The 17467-nt window shown below is 43.3% G+C and overlaps 1 protein-coding gene across 12 annotated transcripts in view; it reads right to left on the bottom strand.

The window, feature by feature from the left end:
- The window catches only part of sytl2a (synaptotagmin-like 2a), a 46853-nt gene that overhangs the window by 10366 nt on the left and 19020 nt on the right, over window positions 1–17467 (bottom strand). For 3 of the 12 annotated variants that reach the window (XM_090185967.1, XM_090185969.1, XM_090185968.1), the window contains exons 3-8: window positions 16845–16996; window positions 16096–16222; window positions 8180–8225; window positions 7727–7835; window positions 5202–5963; window positions 4349–4423 (exon numbers count right to left, since the gene is read on the bottom strand). In XM_090185967.1, coding sequence (XP_090042093.1) covers window positions 4349–4423; window positions 5202–5963; window positions 7727–7835; window positions 8180–8225; window positions 16096–16222; window positions 16845–16996 — 1271 coding nt within the window. Of the gene's footprint in view, window positions 1–1870; window positions 4424–5201; window positions 5964–7207; window positions 7836–8179; window positions 8226–16095; window positions 16223–16844; window positions 16997–17467 lie in introns of all 12 variants that reach the window. The other 9 variants (XM_090185971.1, XM_090185974.1, XM_090185973.1 and 6 more) reach the window with 5 other exon arrangements.

Below are 17467 nucleotides of genomic sequence, written 5' to 3'. Positions count from 1 at the left end.
ATGGGCAAAGGAACACAGACACTGGACAGAGGAACTCTGTCTAGAAGGCCATCATGCTGGAGTCGCCACTGTTGACTGGTGTTTTGCGGGTACTATTTAACAAAGCTGCCAGGTGAGGACTTGCGAGGCGTCTGTTTCTCAAACTAGACACTCTAATGTACTTGTCCTCTTGCTCAGTTGTGCACCGGGGCCTCTCACTCCTCTTTCTGTTCTGGTTAGAGCCAGTTTGCGCTGTTCTGCGAAGGGAGAAGTACACAGCGTTGTACGAGAGCTTCAGTTTCTTGGCAATTTCTCGCATCGAATAGCCTTCATTTCTCAGAACCAGAATAGACTGACAAGTTTCAGAAGAAAGTTCTTTGTTTCTGGCCATTTTGAGCCTGTAATCGAACCCACAAATGCTGATGCTCCAGATACTCAACTAGTCTAAAGAAGACCAGTTTTATTGCTTCTTCAATCAGAACAACAGTTGTCAGCTGTGCTAACATAATTGCAAAAGGGATTCTAATGATCAATTAGCCTTTTAAAATTATAAACTTGGATTAGCTAACACAATGTGCCATTGGAACACAGGAGTGATGGTTGCTGATAATGGGTCTGGACCCTATGTCAGAGAGGTGTTTTTGGGACCACGTCATGTCTATAGTCCTGCTAATAGCCCTTGTGAAAAACAAGTGTTTGAAAACATGTTTTCAAAAGGCCTCCAGGGCCGACAGGTTCCTTACTTTCTCCCCCTTCCACTTGCCTCTTCCATTTATTCCCATAATAATTTGTTATGGTTTGCATTGCAAATGAGGGCATAAACTGGGTCAAGACGTCAGAGTAAGTCATCCTTTATGTAGTAAAATAAAGGTTAAGTAAAAATACATAAAATACTTTTAACAGCACATTACTCAACACTAGTGAGACTCATGTCGCCTACGGTAGGCCTAAAATATTTTTTACATCTCTACATGTAGGTCTCCTGATGTTAACCCGATCGAACTTGTTGTAACTAAAATGTAGTTGAAATAAACATTTGCATGTTTGCCTGGCATGGATTGTGAATCCATCTCGTTCCTCGCCCTATTCAACCCTGCCAATGCCACCTGACTCTCCACCAATGACGAGACTCTCCGTGAATAATATCTAAGGGTTTTTCGTTAGGGCAAATCTAATCTGTGAGAATATCTAAGGGGCTTTTATATAATAATAATGTATTGTGAAAGAAAAACGACATGCACAAGAGACAGTGGTATTTATTTTTATTTATCACAATTTTCTTTAACCAATTTCGGTCTTTAATGCTGGGCCGACAGACAAGTTCCTTACTTTTTCTTTTTTTTTTTGCTGAAATTACAACCAATTTTCTATTGCTTGTTTAAAAAATTATTATATTTTGGAGATGATTTCATTTGTAATCTGAATTTGTAATTCTTACTAATTTATAAATGAAGCCAGTTTGTTATTTAGAATTTTTTATTCCTGTTTTTAGAGGGCGAGAAACCAAAAGCCCACTGTACCTATTTTTTGAAAATCGTCAGTCCACATGACTGTTGAAAACGCCTCCATTAAGCCGCCACAGTTCCTGACTACTGATAGATCAGCGTTCTAACTCCCCCTTGTGATAGTGTGGTGAAATGACAGAATGCCACCATCTACCACAAACGGTCGCGGCACAAGCTTGTAACTTTTAAAGGAAGAACCACTGTATAGCTACCCAAAAGAGGCCAATTCTGCCATGTGGAAGACATTGTCCTGTATGTCTAACCCTGCTGCTCCCATCAAAGTTCAGAATGATGTGGCCAACATGATTTGCCCCCACATTTAAATCATTAGCCATTTCACTTCTAAATCACTAAATCTATGTTTGATGAGAAAATGCAAAGCTCACAGCTTGAACTTGCCCGAGATTGAGACCAGATCTCAGGCATGCTTCCTCTGGATAAGCGACTGTCGACATTCTCCATGGACCTAGGACTGATCCAAGATGGACTCCCCTCACTGCTTCTCATGCTCAGGAGCAATGGAGTGGGGACAGTGGGACTCAGATGGTCATTCCCCACTTTATCTGAGATAAACTGAGGGATGTGTGTCTGCTCAGGGAGCCCCAAATAATGTTGGTTGCTCTGGGGAATGAAAGATCTTGCAAGGCGGAGATATGTTTCAGAGACTTCAGATGCTCCCGAAAGCTTTCTTTCACCAGGATCCCTATTGATGGGCTGTTGACCAATCTTGCCAGCTTCAAAGGCTCTTCTTATATGCGGGTCCCCATGATTTGGCCTAGAGGACCAGTGAGGACTGCCCTCCTGTACACTTAGGTTCCCTAAACTGGTCCTTCTGAAGGGGCAAGGGAGCGACCTAGTAGGTGATAGCGGGGACATCATAGAAGTTAGTGAGCTCTGTGCCGAGCCTCTACGTGGAAAGGTCAGGCGATCCTGACCCTTCTCTTCAGATCTAAACTGTGGAGAGGTAGACGTGATTCCTAGGGTATGTTTGGTGGACTCTGATCCTGACTGCATTGCTTCATGTGAGAGTCCTTTTCTCTGTTTAACCACTGGTGTTGCTCTCTCTGGATCATCCTGATGCTCTCTTGTGGGTGAGGCAATGTCTATGGAGAAGGATTTAAATGGAGAACTATCACGCCTGGCTCCTTGGAAAGTGGATGAACCTCTGGGCAGGACTTTTGGATGACAGGTCTTTGAAGGACTTCTCTTAAGTTCATCGTCAGTTTTGTCTTTCCACTTTGGAATTTCAGATCTAGGCAGAGGTGTTTTAGGACTTAAGGGTCTTTCTTGATTCAGGGTTGGCCCTGCTTCCATCTTACATGAATCTTGCTGATTTATAGAATCAACATCGCCAACACTACAGTGACTACTCGGTAGTGATGAGTTTGAACTCCACTTGATGAAACCCTTTTCTATTCTTTCAGCCATGGACAAGTCGGAGGCGCTGGCCTTAACCCCGTATAAGGAAGAGCTTTGCTTGTCACAGTCACCCTTCCCTGGGTCAGTTTCAATTGCTCTTAGACTAGACTGAGAAGTGGCAATTGAGTGGTGGACTGGAGGTGTTTCTGAAAATGGATGGGTTTGACTATCTAAAGCCTCCTTTGGTTTGCCAACAATGACCCTTGGTCCACTATTCTCCTTCTCCCAGAAGGACTTGAGGTTATTGATCTTGGCCTTTCTGCTTTCCTGTTGACTGAGGGAACGTCTAACAAGGGGCACTGGGACACGCCCCTGCCGGCTTGTGCGGGTACTGGATGGAGAGACATGTAAAGGAATGTCCACCTTCTCATCTGGCTGGACTGTCTGAGAAGGCACTGTCAAGCCCACAGATGAACTGGAATTATCTTCAGAGATAAGGATGGATTTATCCCTGAATGTACCATTGTCACCTGATGTTTTTAACATGTAGTTACTTTCAACAGAAGATGAGGACTTTTCGTCATATGACAGAGCAGCACTGAGGTCTATGTTACACTGCTCTGAGGTTTCCACCTTTTGGGAGAAGGGATCGTTAATCAGCCTATGTGAGTCATTACTATCATTGCTTTTTGCTCCAAAGATATTGGACTTTCTCATGCCACTAGTGTCGAGGTGAAGCTGAATATTTTGAAAAGATGATGATGCTTCAACAGTCTCAGCCTTGGCAAAATCTTTACCAAAATCATGAATTTTTTGGTCACAAGTATCCCCAGCACTGACAAGTACTTCACACCTCATTGTATCAGTGCTTAGTTTACTGAGCAGTATTTTAGGGCCAATTTCTCTTTCCCAAAATGATTTCAAGTTGGAGAGTTTATCTGGTAACGCATCTACTCCACATGCACTCCCCTGTGGCTCCTGTTGAGTTTGGTCTATTTCTTTTTTAAGCACTAGTTCTCTAACCTCCGGTGTCTTCTCATTTTTAGCTGACTGTTTGTCAGTAGCACATTTATGCAGATCTTGCTGCTGGTCAGAATAAGTATTCACAGTGGACTGGCAGAAGACGAAGTTCAGGGTGGTGTCGTCAAGCTCTTTCTGTTCACAGAGAACCACCTCCTCTTTAACTGGGCTTTGCGGCTCAGGGATTTTCTCTTCTCTTGCTTCCCATCTACTAAATATCCCTAGGAGCCCTCTCCGAGGCTTTGGAGACACACGACTAGATGGCTTCTTAGAGGCAGCATCACTTGGCATCTCATCTGTGATGATGTCGACAGGAGTCACTGGTTCATCACTGGGTTGTTGGGGGAGCTGAACCTGTGGCTTGTCACAGCTTCCCAGGTTCCAGCTGAACCAGTCGCGAACCTTAGCCATGGATTGACCGTCCTCCTCTGTTATCGTGGTGGGGGAGATCCCCTGGGCCGCGGCCCCCAAGAGAATGGGCTTACCTGTCTCTTGCTCAGCACAACGGATGTCGGACACCTGAAGGGTAAGGGACTCAGCATGACGATGGTCAAGTTGATCTGTAAAGGAAATCAAAACAACTTGGATTTCTCATCACTTGTATTTGCTGACATACAAATGTAGGATCTTAATTTGAGCCAGTTTGCTACAGCAGGAAAATAATCCTGCAGCAACAGGAAATGTGAATTATTATGTGGATTATAATGAATGGACATTTTTGCAGGGGTTGATATATTTTTCATTAGGGCAAATCAAGTCAGAAGTTTAAAGTGGAAATGACACATTTTGGAAGCCTTTTTTAAAACTCAAATATACTACAACCAGGAAAATTCTCAGCAACAAAAGAATAATCAAATTCAGATCCTACATTTGAACAGAGCAATAAATAATCAAGCAAATTATTGAATTGAACTATGTCATCTACAAGTCAGTATAATGATGAGCAATAGCATGTAAGAAGAAAATGATTTATAAAACATTAGACAACCATATAATTTCAAAGCCTGAATGCCCCCACCAATGAAAAAAAGAGCACATTCCTTGCAGTCCAAATTCACCAATCACCATCAGCAAATATTATCATCATACAATAAATGAATGTGTACATTCATGTATGAAAGCAAGCAGGTTAGTGATTAAAAACAGATCTTACAACACAAACATGGTGAGTAGTTTATAAAGTTTTATTTCCTAAATTAATTGAATACAAACCTAAAATCATTCTCTGCACTCCTCACTACAAATATTTGAATAGATTAATGGGTTGATTGTTGACTGATAGATTGAATTAATTAATAAAATCATCAAATGAATTAAATGGAGATGCACTAGCCTTACCAGCAGGGACCTGGGCTGGGCCTGTGTCTAGGCATCTTATATCTGGCTTCTCTCTGCAACTCAGACCCTCACCTATGTCCACCTGTCTCTGCATATCATGAATGGGCTGTTGGAGCCAGCAAGGTGAACCTACAGCTGTCAAAACCTCAATGTCTTCCTTTAGTGGTCCGTGATCACCCTGGTCAATACCACTGTTGATGCCACTTTTGTCTGACTGCCCCGTCTCCTCCTCTCCCTCTGGGGGGCTTGTACAGTCCAAATCCAGGAGACTGTGTTCGCCCAGCTCCTTTCCATCCTGCATCTCAGTGGGCCACTCCACGCTGCTCCTGCTCACTGCTAGGCCGAATCTCACCTGTTTCCTGTCTATCCAGACCAGGGTCTCTCTCTCTTTAGCAGGCCAGGTGTCTAAAGATGGCTCTAAGACCCCGTTACTGGAGTGCAGCGTTTGTGGACATTGTGGTTCTGGCTGGCAGCTGCAGACGTTTCGGAACTGAAGAAAGTCAGTGGAGCTACTTTGTTTGAGGATGCTCCTAGGGGCGGGAAAGCTGGCCTGTCTGGCTGCTGGGCTGTCTGGCTGCTGGCCTGTCTGGCTGCTGGCCTGTCTGGCTGCTGGGCTCTCCAAGAGAGAGTCCTGGGATCTGTTAATGATTGTTCTTGTTTTGGGGACAGGCATGCGCAGAGGTGCACTCTGGATGTTTTCGGAACAGATCGATTTTAAGTTAGTTAGATGAGCAACGCAGAACTCAGATGGTGGTAGAAACTCTGGGGGAAAGACAATGGGGGGTGGTGGATAGAAAATTAGGGCACAAAACAGGTGGATAAAGCAAGCATGTTTCAAGAAGCGATGACAATGACGTCTTATGGTTAACACCACAAACATACAATGGATCCCAATGTAAATGCAATACATTAATTGGGTGGTGGGGCTAGGGACTTTTAGTACATTTGCATCGGATTACTTTCTTGGTTTACTTCCTTGGTTTAATTCCTTCATGGTTATTGTTATTATCATGATTTTCATAATACCTTGGGAGATGATTCTACATGAGAGAATGTTAAAAAATACCCACTGGGCACAGTCGTCAGTTCAATGTCTAGTTTTGATTTACATTTTGGTTAAGTTGTCAACTAATGTGAATTCAATCAAAAATGTCACCATGTCATTGGATTTAGGTTAAAAGTTGGGTGAAAAAAATATGAAATTCCATTAAATTGATAACTTCTTTCAAATCCAATCAGTTTTCCATGTTGATTCAACGTCAACACATGACATTTTTTGGTTTGGAATGATGTGGAAACAACGTTGATTCAACCAGTTTTTGCCCAGTGGGTAGTTAGTGCCTAGATTCCTTGAAAAACATGGGGGAAATATTAAGGATCTCCAGCACAGACAAGTCATGCATTGCAGCTTAGGGCTTTGGAGTCAGGGTACATGCCTTTATGCGTAATCCCTCTGCTAGTCTGTATTTGCATACCTCCCCCTTTGGCTCGCCTTCCTTCTGGGAAAAACCTGACTGGTTGCTAGATACTAATTGGCTCATTTCATGAAATGCAATTGTTTCAGAGCACTACTTTGAGAAATTGCCACACTATTGTTGCACGTCTTGAAATTAAGGGCAACTGGCTCAAGCACTATAGTTACAAAACTGAAGTTTACCTAAATACTAGACCATTAGTTATTATACAAGGGAAATGCAGGTTAATCTTTTAGCCAAACAATGAGAATGAACAATGGTAATCATTCTTGCATTCTGTTTCGGTAATTGAAATCTACAAAATGGCTAATGGGAACTGTGTTTTCCTCTTCCCTTCTTATGAGAATGTTATGAAAGAAAGGTGGAAGAAATACAACATACATATTATGTTCATGACAAAAATACATGCTTACAACAATCATGCAAGGAGAACATGCTAGCAATCTGTTTAAAAAGCAACGGAGAAATACCGAAAGCCCAGGAGAGGGTTTACACGCATGGCTTTCAATGGGATCAGTTCACCAGACTTACGGTTGTTTGCAAGGAAAATGCTTTGACTGTTTGTCCATCTAGCTGTCCACTCCATTAAAAACACAACACATGGTGTGTTACAGTTGAATCATGAATCCTGAATTACTGTAGTAAACGTGCAAATTACATGACGCCAAATCGAAACCACAACCTCAAAATGTTTCACTAAAATGGTGGTGACTTGGCATAGGAACCATAAAACAATATGTCAGTGATTGGTATGTATTTGAACATTTCTGAATGTTCCGTGATATCATTAACATAAGACTGCTAAAAACACAACTTACAGTAAGATTCATTAAAGTAACTAACTTCTCAGCTGTAAGGTTTCAGAACATTTTTGGTGCAACATGCAGCGTAGCATTAAGTCATGTTTATGACCACCTTACATAGACATTATGACAGACCATTCAAATGAAGTGTTATTACCAAATCCATATATTCACTTGATGTCCTTTTTCAGTTTATTCTTGGATACTAAAATGACACCCACAGATAATGTACAGGTAAGGAGCTCACCCCCGTCAGGTGTCTTGGTTTGCTCCATTGCTTCATTGGGCAACTGGCTGTCTGTTTCCTCCAAAGTTTCAGGTGTAAGTGGTGTGCTGTTGAATGGGTTCTGTCTTTGCTTCAGTACAGTAAGAGGAAAACACAGGTTTGCATCAGCAATGAAACACCCATGTTGTCCACTTTTGTGTGTGTGTGTGTGTGCGCGTGTGTGTGTGTGTGTGTGTGTGCACGTGTGTGTGTTTGTGTGTGCATGTGTGTGTGTGTGCGTGTGTGTGTGTGTGTGTGTGTGTGTGTGTGTGTGTGTGTGTGTGTGTGTGTGTGTGTGTGTGTGTGTGTGTGTGTGTGTGTGCGCGTGTGTGCGCGTGTGTGTGCGCGTTACCATATACTTTGTTACTAAATAGTAAATCAATAGAATCAATGAACATGAACTTGAAATAAAGTGTAACAGTTACTTCAACCAACCTTTGTGGGGGACTGCAACACTTCTGGCAGATTGTAGCTGTCGTCCCTATAGTGAATACAATTTAAAATGTAGACATCATTATTATCTTAATCTTTTAAAGAATAACATACACTTGATTAAGGCATGGGATAATGGGAATAATGTTTAATGTTTTTAAGTTATCACTCTAGCAATTATGTGGACAATTGGTCGATTATGCCTACAGTCGACCACATAACTGCCACCACATCAGTTAAGTGCAGGTGCATTTTCATTTGCTCTGCAAGCTTTGCATGCATTCATGAAAGCCCCAAGTATTGCATGTATCAACATTGACAAAAAACTCAAATTTTCACATCTCAGATATTTTCACTGTAGTTGGCTGACTGCAGTCCAGTTGTTTTCCTTGGTTTTTAGAGTGTAATGGTACCACTCATTCACACAACATACATTCCTCAACAATGTATGAATGAGAAGTACCATGACTGTGGAAACCAAGGAAAACAAGGGCATGTGAGTTCTAACCTTAGAAGCAGATTACTAAATGTCGACTTACTGTAATGCCTGAATGACTCCTCCTTTAGCAATCATGCCCATATGATCTGGGCTAATGCTTGATCCCATTTAATGTATGTGACAGCCTTACTAAACAGGGGCTGAGATTCAAGTTAGCTTACTTCTTTGATGGTGAAGACAAGACATACAGTGACCATTTACTTTCCCCACATTTTATTAGGTTACAGCCTTATTCAAAAATGTATTAAATCGTTTTTTCCCCTCATCAATCTAAATTTGAGCAAATTTATTAAAAATAAATAACTGAAATATCACATTTACATAAGTATTCAGACCCTTTACTCAGTACTTTGTTGAAGCACATTTGGCAGCAATTACAGCCTAGAGTCTTTTTGGGTATGACGCTACAAGCTTGGCACACCTGTATTTCGGGAGTTTCTCCCATTCTTCTCTGCAGATCCTCCCAAGCTGTCAGGTTGGATGGGGAGCATTGCTAAACAGCTATTTTCAGGTCTCTCTAGAAATGTTCGGTTGATTTCAAGTCCGGGCTCTGGCTGGGCCACTCAAGGACATTCAGAGACTCCTGCGTTGTCTTGGCTGTGTGCTTAGGGTCGTTGTCCTGTTGGAAGGTTAACCTTCATCCCAGTCCTGAGCGACCCGGAGCAGGTTTTCATCAATGTTCTCTCTGTACTTTGCTCCATTCATCTTTCCCTCGATCCCGACTAGTCTCCCAGTCCCTGTCGCTGAAAAACACCCCCACAGCATGATGCTGCCACCACCATGTTTCACCGTAGAGATGGTGCCAGATTTCTTCCAGACATGATGCTTGGTTGTCTTTCTGGAAGCTCCTCCCATCTCCACAAAGGAATTCGGGAGCTTTGTCAGAGTGACCATTAGGTTCTTGGTCACCTCCCTGACCAAGGCCCTTCTCCCCCGATTGTTTGGTAGTTCCAAACTTATTCCATTTAAAAATGACCAGGCCACTGTGTTCTTGGGGACCTTCATTGCTGAAGAAATGTTTTGGTACCCTTCCCCAGATCTGTGCCTCGACACAATCCTGTCTATGGACAATTCCTTTGATCTCATGGTTTGGTTTTTGCTCTGACAGGCACTGTCAACTGTGGGACAGGTGTGTGCTTTCCCAAATCATGTCCAATCAATTGAATTTACCACAGGTGGACTCCAATCAAGTTGTAAAAACATCTCAAGGATGATCAATGGAAACAGGATGCAACTGAGCTCAATTTTCGAATCTCATAGCAAAGGGTACTTATGTAAATAAGGTATTTCTGTTTTTCATTTGTGATAAATTTGCAAAAATGTTGAAAACCCTGTTTTTGCTTTGTCATTATGGGGTGTTGTGTGTAGATTGCTGACGATTATTATTATTTTAATCCATTTTAGAATAGGGCTGTAACGTAACAAAATTAGGAAAAAGTCAAGGGGTCTGAATACTTTCCGAAGACAGGAAGAGCGATATCTCACAAACTGCTAATTTCTTATATTTGTCTGTTTGTTACCTGTTTAAAATGCAATAATTAAGAACCTCTCTATGGCATTGCACTTCTTAGCACAAGATGGTAAATAATGCAAAGCAACAAAACTTTGAGTGGCTGGGAGAGGGAGAGGAATATGTATGCGTGGTGGAAGAAGACTGAGAGGAAGATCATGAGCTGTAGCCTCAGATGAGAGTAGGGCTACTATAATTGATCATGTAATAAATCATGGTCTATCAATGAGAGAGGCTGGTGTTGAGAGTGCAGCCAAATCTGCAAAATAACAGGTAAGATGTGCATTCTGTAAGGGCATCTGACTGAACTGCACATGAAGCTTACAAGGGTTATAGTGCCCCTAACAAAGACAACTTCCCACAATGACAAAGGGGAAAAAGGCTGCCTAAGTATGATTCCCAATCAGAGAGAACGATAGACAGCTGATAGACAGCTGTCCCTGATTGAGAACCATACCTCTGACAACTCTGACAAATCAACTGTAAATTTGGGTGTTCCTCAAGGTTCCGTTTTAGGACCACTATTGTTTTCACTATATATTTTACCTCTTGGGCATGTTATTCGAAAACATAATTAACATAATTAACATTGTTAACTTTCACTGCTATGCGGATGACACACAGCTGTACATTTCAATGAAACATGGTGAAACCCCAAAATTACCCTCACTAGAAGCCTGTGTTTCATACATAAGGAAGTGGATGGCTGCTTTTAGACTCGGACAAAACAGTGATGTTTGTTCTAGGTCCCAAGAAGCAAAGAGATCTTCTGTTGAATCTGACAATTAATCTTGATGGTTGTACAGTCGTCTCAAATAAAACTGTGAAGGACCTCGGCGTTACTCTGGACCCTGATCTCTCTTTTGACGAACATATCAAGACTGTTTCAAGGACAGCTTTTTTCCATCTATGTAACATTACAAAAATCAGAAACTTTCTGTCCAAAAATAATGCAGAAAAATTAATCCATGCTTTTGTTACTTCTAGGTTAGCCTACTGCAATGCTCTACTTTCCGGCTACCCGGATAAAGCACTAAATAAACTTCAGTTAGTGCTAAATACAGCTGCTTGAATCCTGAATAGAACCACATTTTTTAAATTATATTACTCCAGTGCTAGCCTCCCTACACTGGCTTCCTGTTACGGCAAGGGCTGATTCCTAGGTTTTACTGCTAACCTACAAAGCATTACATGGGCTTGCTCCTACCTATCTTTCCGATTTGGTCCTGCCGTACATACCTACACGTACGCTACGGTCACAAGACGCAGGCCTCCTAATTGTCCCTAGAATGTCTAAGCAAACAGCTGGAGGCAGGGCTTTCTCCTATAGAGCTCCATTTTTATGGAACGGTCTGCCTACCCATGTGAGAGACGCAGACTCGGTCTCAACCTTTAAGTCTTTATTGAAGACTCATCTCTTCAGTGAGTCATATGATTGAGTGTAGTCTGGCCCAGGAGTGTGAAGGTGAACGGAAAGGCTCTGGAGCAACGAACCGCCCTTGCAATCTCTGCCTGGCCGGTTTCCCTCTCTCCACTGGGATTCTCTGCCTCTAACCCTATTACAGGGGCTGAGTCACTGGCTTACTGATGCTCTTTCATGCCGTCCCTAGGAGGGGTGCGTCACTTGAGTGGGTTGAGTCACTGACGTGATCTTCCTGTCTGGGTTGGCGCCCCTCCTTGGGTTGTGCCGTGGCGGAGATCTTAGTGGGCTATACCCGGCCTTGTCTCAGGATGGTAAGTTGGGGGTTGAAGATATCCCTCTAGTGGTGTGGGGCTGTATTTGGTAAAGTGGGTGGGGTTATATCCTTCCTGTTTGCCCTGTCCAGAGGTATCATCGGATGGGGCCACAGTGTCTTCTGACCCCTCCTGTCTCAGCCTCTAGTATTTATGCTGCAGTAGTTTATGTGTCGGGGGGCTAGGGTCAGTTTGTTATATCTGGAGTATTTCTCCTGTCTTATCCGGTGTCCTGTGTGAATTTAAGTATGCTCTCTCTAATTCTCTCTTTCTCTCTTTCTTTCTCTCTCTCGGAGGACCTGAGCCCTAGGACCATGCCTCAGGACTACCTGGCATGATGAATCCTTGCTGTCCCCAGTCCATCTGGCCGTGCTGCTGCTCCAGTTTCAACTGTTCTGCCTGCGGCTATGGAACCCTGACCTGTTCACCGGACGTGCTACCTGTCCCAGACCTGCTGTTTTCAACTCTCTAGAGACAGCAGGAGCGGTAGAGATACTCCTAATGATTGGCTATGAAAAGCCAACTGACATTTACTCCTGAGGTGCTGACTTGCTGCACCCTCGACAACTACTGTGATTATTATTATTTGACCATGCTGGTCATTTATGAACATTTGAACATCTTGGCCATGTTCTGTTATAAACTCCACCCGGCACAGCCAGAAGAGGACTGGCCACCCCTCATAGCCTGGTTCCTCTCAAGGTTTCTTCCTAGGTTTTGGCCTTTCCAGGGAGTTTTTCCTAGCCACTGTGCTTCTACACCTGCATTGCTTACTGTTTGGTGTTTTAGGCTGGGTTTCTGTACAGCACTTTGAGATATCAGCTGATGTAAGAAGGGATATATAAATACATTTGATTTGATTTGATACCCGGCCAAAACATAGAAATACAAAAGAATACATAGAATCACACCCTGACCAAAAAAACTAGAGACATAAAAAGGCTCTCTAAGGTCAGGGCGTGACAGACCCTCGAGACCCTTGTTGCTGGAGACCCTCGTTGCGGGCCCCGGACTGGGGACCCTCATTGCGGGCCCCGGACTGGGAACCCTCGTTGCCGGCCCCGGACTGGGGACCGTCGCTGGAGGCTCCGGACTGGAAACCGTCGCTGGAGGATCCGGACTGGAGACCGTCGCCTCGTTGGAGGCTTCGTGCCATGACTCCTCACTGGAGGCTTCTTGCCATGGATCCTCACTGGAGGCTTCATGCCATGGATCATCACTGATGGCTTCTTGTCATGGATCATCACTGGAGGCTTCATGCCATGGATCATCATTGAAGGCTTCTTGCCATGGATCATCACTGGAGGCTTCTTGCCATGGCTCATCACTGGATGCTTCGTGCCATGGATCATCACTGGAGGCTTCTTGCCATGGATCATCACTGATGGCTTCTTGCCATGGATCATCACTGGAGGCTTCGTGCCATGGATCATCACTGGAGGCTTCTTGCCATGGATCATCACTGATGGCTTCTTGCCATGGATCATCACTGGATGCTTCTTGCCATGGATCATCCCTGGAGTGAGGAGACGTCGTGGAGCTGCCACAGTGCTCACCAGGCTGGGGAGACATACAGGAGGCCAGGTTCTGTGAGCAGCCACAGGACTCACCAGGCTGGGGAGACATACAGGAGGCTTGGTTCTTGGCGCAGGCACTGGATACACTGGGCCGTGGAGGCGCACTGGAGGTCTCGAGCGTAGAGCCTGCACAACCCGTCCTGGCTAGATGGTTATCTTCGCCCTGCAAATGCGGGGCGCTGGCACAGGACGCACTGGTCTGTGCAGACGCACCGGAGACACAGTGCGCAGAGCCGACGCAGGATACCCGGGGCCGAAGAGACGCACTGGAGACCAGGCGCGCTGATCCGGCATCATCCGTCCTAGCTGGATGCTCACCCTAACCCGGCAGATGCGAGGAGCTGTGATGTAGAGCACTGGAGACACCGTGCGCTCCTCCGCACAACACGGTTCCTAACCAGTACCTCACGGTAAGCACGAGGAGTTGGCTCAGGTCTCCAACCTGACTCAGCCAATCTCCTCGTGTTCCCCCACAAAACATTTTTTGGGGCTGCCTCTCATGCCTGCTTCGTTGCCGTGACTCCTGGTATAGTTGTCATTCCTCCCTTGCTACTTCCGCCTGTTTCCATGGCAGGGTCTTGTCCCCTGCCATAACCTGTCCAAGATGTCCTCCACTCTCTCTTCTCCCGGGCCCAGGATCCATGCTCCTCCTGGCCATGCTGCTTGGTCCTTTGGTGGTGGGAAGTTCTGTCACGACCGTCGTTAAAGGAAGACCAAGGTGCAGTGTGGTGAGCGTACATTTTCATTTATTTAGTAAAATGTCACCAACAAAACAAGAAATAACAAAAACGACTGTGAAGCTTACAAGGGCTATAGTGCCCCTAACAAAGACAACTTCCCACAATGAGAAAAGGGAAAAGGCTGCCTAAATATGATTCCCAATCAGAGACAACGATAGACAGCTGTCCCTGATTGAGAACCATACCCGGCCAAAACATAGAAATACAAAAATATAAAAACAGAACATAGAACGCCCACCCAAATCACACCCTGACCAAACCAAATAGAGACATAAAATGGCTCTCTAAAGTCAGGGCGTGACAATTCCTCAACCCCATTGAGGAATTATTTTCCTCGTGGAGGTGGAAGGTTTATGACCACCATCCACATGATCAAATGTCCCTCCTGGACGAAATTAATGCTGGATGCCTGGACATATCTGCAGAAGATTGCCAGGGATGGACCAGGCATGCCAAAATATTATTTCCTATGTGTATTTCCCAAGATGACATAAGATGTGATGTGGATGAGAACCTGTGGCCAAATGCAGAAGACAGGGTTGACTAGCATTGCTACTGTATCTGTAGATGGTGAATATAGAAATAATTGTATTTTGGAATCACTCAAGGCCAAAAAATGACATAAAACATATTGAAGCATATTGCATCATGTCTGATTCATTCCTGTAACATATACTGAAGTGAATTCTAAACAGTAGAGAGGTGTCATTCTTGTTTTGTAAGAAATGTTACAAAAGAAAACATTGTGTAATGCTACCTATTGTTAGTATTTTTTAGGTCATTGTTAAATGAGTGACAAAGTGTGCTTGTTGGGTGACAACCTTTGCTGGTGTTATGGAAGAATTAGTTGATTTGAGACATGTATGAAGTGTTTTGGTAGTTTTACTACATTTGGGATGTGAAATTAACTACTGTGCCAAGCTGAAAGTTGGTTAGGAGAACTGTGTGAAGAGTTTTGAAAAAGTGACGTAAGTATTGAGAAATGGGTCCTAGCGATTGTAAAGAAAGTGGAAAGCAGCATCATTCTTGTCTCAAACAATTTGTTGACTGCATTTGATCTAACAGAACAGCATGCAAATGTATGTATCTAACTTTGAATCTAACATTGATGAGAAGGAACTGCGCCGCTTGCGTGACAGAGGGCGAGGCTTTGTGTGTAGGAAACAGCCGCAGCAGGAGAAAGGGAGAGAGATGACAAACAGAGTAAACTATAAAATGGGCGTTACACGCAGCCCTAAAAACAACCATAGTTCCTAAAAACATGAACACAAGGGCAGGGGAGTAAAGTACTTAAGTAAAAATACTTGAAATGACTACTTAAGTATTTTTTGAGGGTATCTGTACTTTACTTTACTATTTATATTTTTGACAACTTTTACTTTACTACATTCCTAAAGTAAAGTATGTACTTTTTACTTCATACATTTTCCCTGACACCCAAAAGTACTTGTTACATTTTGAATGCTTAGCAGGACAGGAAAATATTCTAATTCACACACTTATCAAGAGAACATCCCTGGTCATCCCTACTGCCTCTGATCTGGCGGACTCACTAAACACATGCTTCATTTGTAAATTATGTCTGAGTGTTGTAGCGTGCCTTTGGCTATCCGTAAATTTTAAAAACAAGAACATGTTGCCGTCTAGCTTGCTTAATATAAGGAATTTGAAATGATTTTCCATTTACTTTTGACACTTAAGTATATTTAAAACCAAATACTTTTAGTCTTTTACTCAAGTAGGTTTTTTATTGGGTGACTTTCACTTTTACTTGAGTCATTTTCTATTAAGGTATCTTTTACTCAAGTATGACAATTTTTCCACCACTGCACAATGGGTCCATATCATGGAACTCTCACCTGTAGTAGTTCTTGTGCTGTGCCAGTGGCTCCTCTAAAAGGCCTGAGAGTTCTGGAGGAACATACACATCCTGGTTCTCACTGTTCACGAAACTGGGCCTCTCTGCCCACATCTGGGAAAGCTCCACTACAACACAGAACAAATGGGATGCAGGCCTCAGTAAAACCACTGACAAACCAGATGAAGACACATACTGTATGTCTGTGTCACAGGTGGGATCTAAACCCCAATCTACTGCTCGGGAAACCGACCATTAAGCCAAAAGGAAATTAACTTTTGGGCCAAGGGTAACATTGATTTTGAAGTTGCAGGCAGGGCAACCTCATCCCAAGAGCGTGAGTCCAACTCACCTCCACTCTATATGTTACAATACATCTAACAGCCATCCCTCTCATGAAGTGAAGGATGGAATGAGCATTCCTATTGGATAAACTTAGGTGCAACACCCTCTATGTCTACTGAACGTCAACCAGCTATAGAAAATAGGAATGAAGAGTAAAATGCATTATTTAATGATTATTTTATGGTCTTGTTTCAGAGTCAATTGTTCATATCAATGTTCACCAATGTAATATCCACCAAACAATATTTCAACAAATTAAATGCCTAGGAATAGAGTTACTGTACATTTTAAGGGAATTTGTGAGCAATTTCTGCAATGCAGCATTTAGTCATACACATCCGTAATGGTGTTTGCAAGAGTCAACGGCTGTCTAAAGTTGCATAGCTTGACACAGTTATAACTCACATATGGTCACAGGTTTCCTCCGACTTATGGATGCTCTGATGATGTCAGAACCATGGATCCTGTCTCTGTGACGCCTTGACTTTGTCTCATAGAACCACTCTCCAGTCAGGTACTTCAGCTTGCCCTTGTCACGTTCTTGCTTTTGTAGATTCCTAAGTGGAGAGAGGGTAAACGTTCAAAATATGGACACTTAACAATAGAAAACCAGTAATGGAGACCAGGCAGAGGCAATACAATAAGTTGATGACAGCTTATGTCAGAACCTGGAAAACCTTGAGTTCCCTGCTAGTAGGGGCATTTACAGTAACATAAGCATATGTGCTGGTTTTTTTAAAGAAGGTGCATGCTGTTAGTTATGAATCTGTGATGTAATCCTTGTTATGAGTCTCATGTATTACAGTTGTTTCACATGATTGCAACAATACCTTGTCAACATTTCTTGTGAACAAAACACAGTGCAATCAAGCACACGTTTGAATTAATGTTGTCTAAGTGCGTGTGTGTGAGAGAGAGAGAGACAGAGAGAGAGAGTGCGAGAGAGAGAGCGAGAGAGAGAATGAGAGAGAGAGAATGAGAGAGAGCGCGAGAGAGCGAGAGAGAGAGAGAGAGAGAGAAAATGTAAT

The sequence above is a fragment of the Oncorhynchus mykiss genome, chromosome 10 (genome assembly GCF_057628025.1).
Source record: "Oncorhynchus mykiss isolate SJ-2025 chromosome 10, ASM5762802v1, whole genome shotgun sequence".
Classification (NCBI taxonomy): Eukaryota; Metazoa; Chordata; class Actinopteri; order Salmoniformes; family Salmonidae; genus Oncorhynchus; species Oncorhynchus mykiss.
The sequence above is the reverse complement of the archived record's forward strand: the minus strand, read 5'-3'. Positions and strand labels throughout refer to the sequence as shown.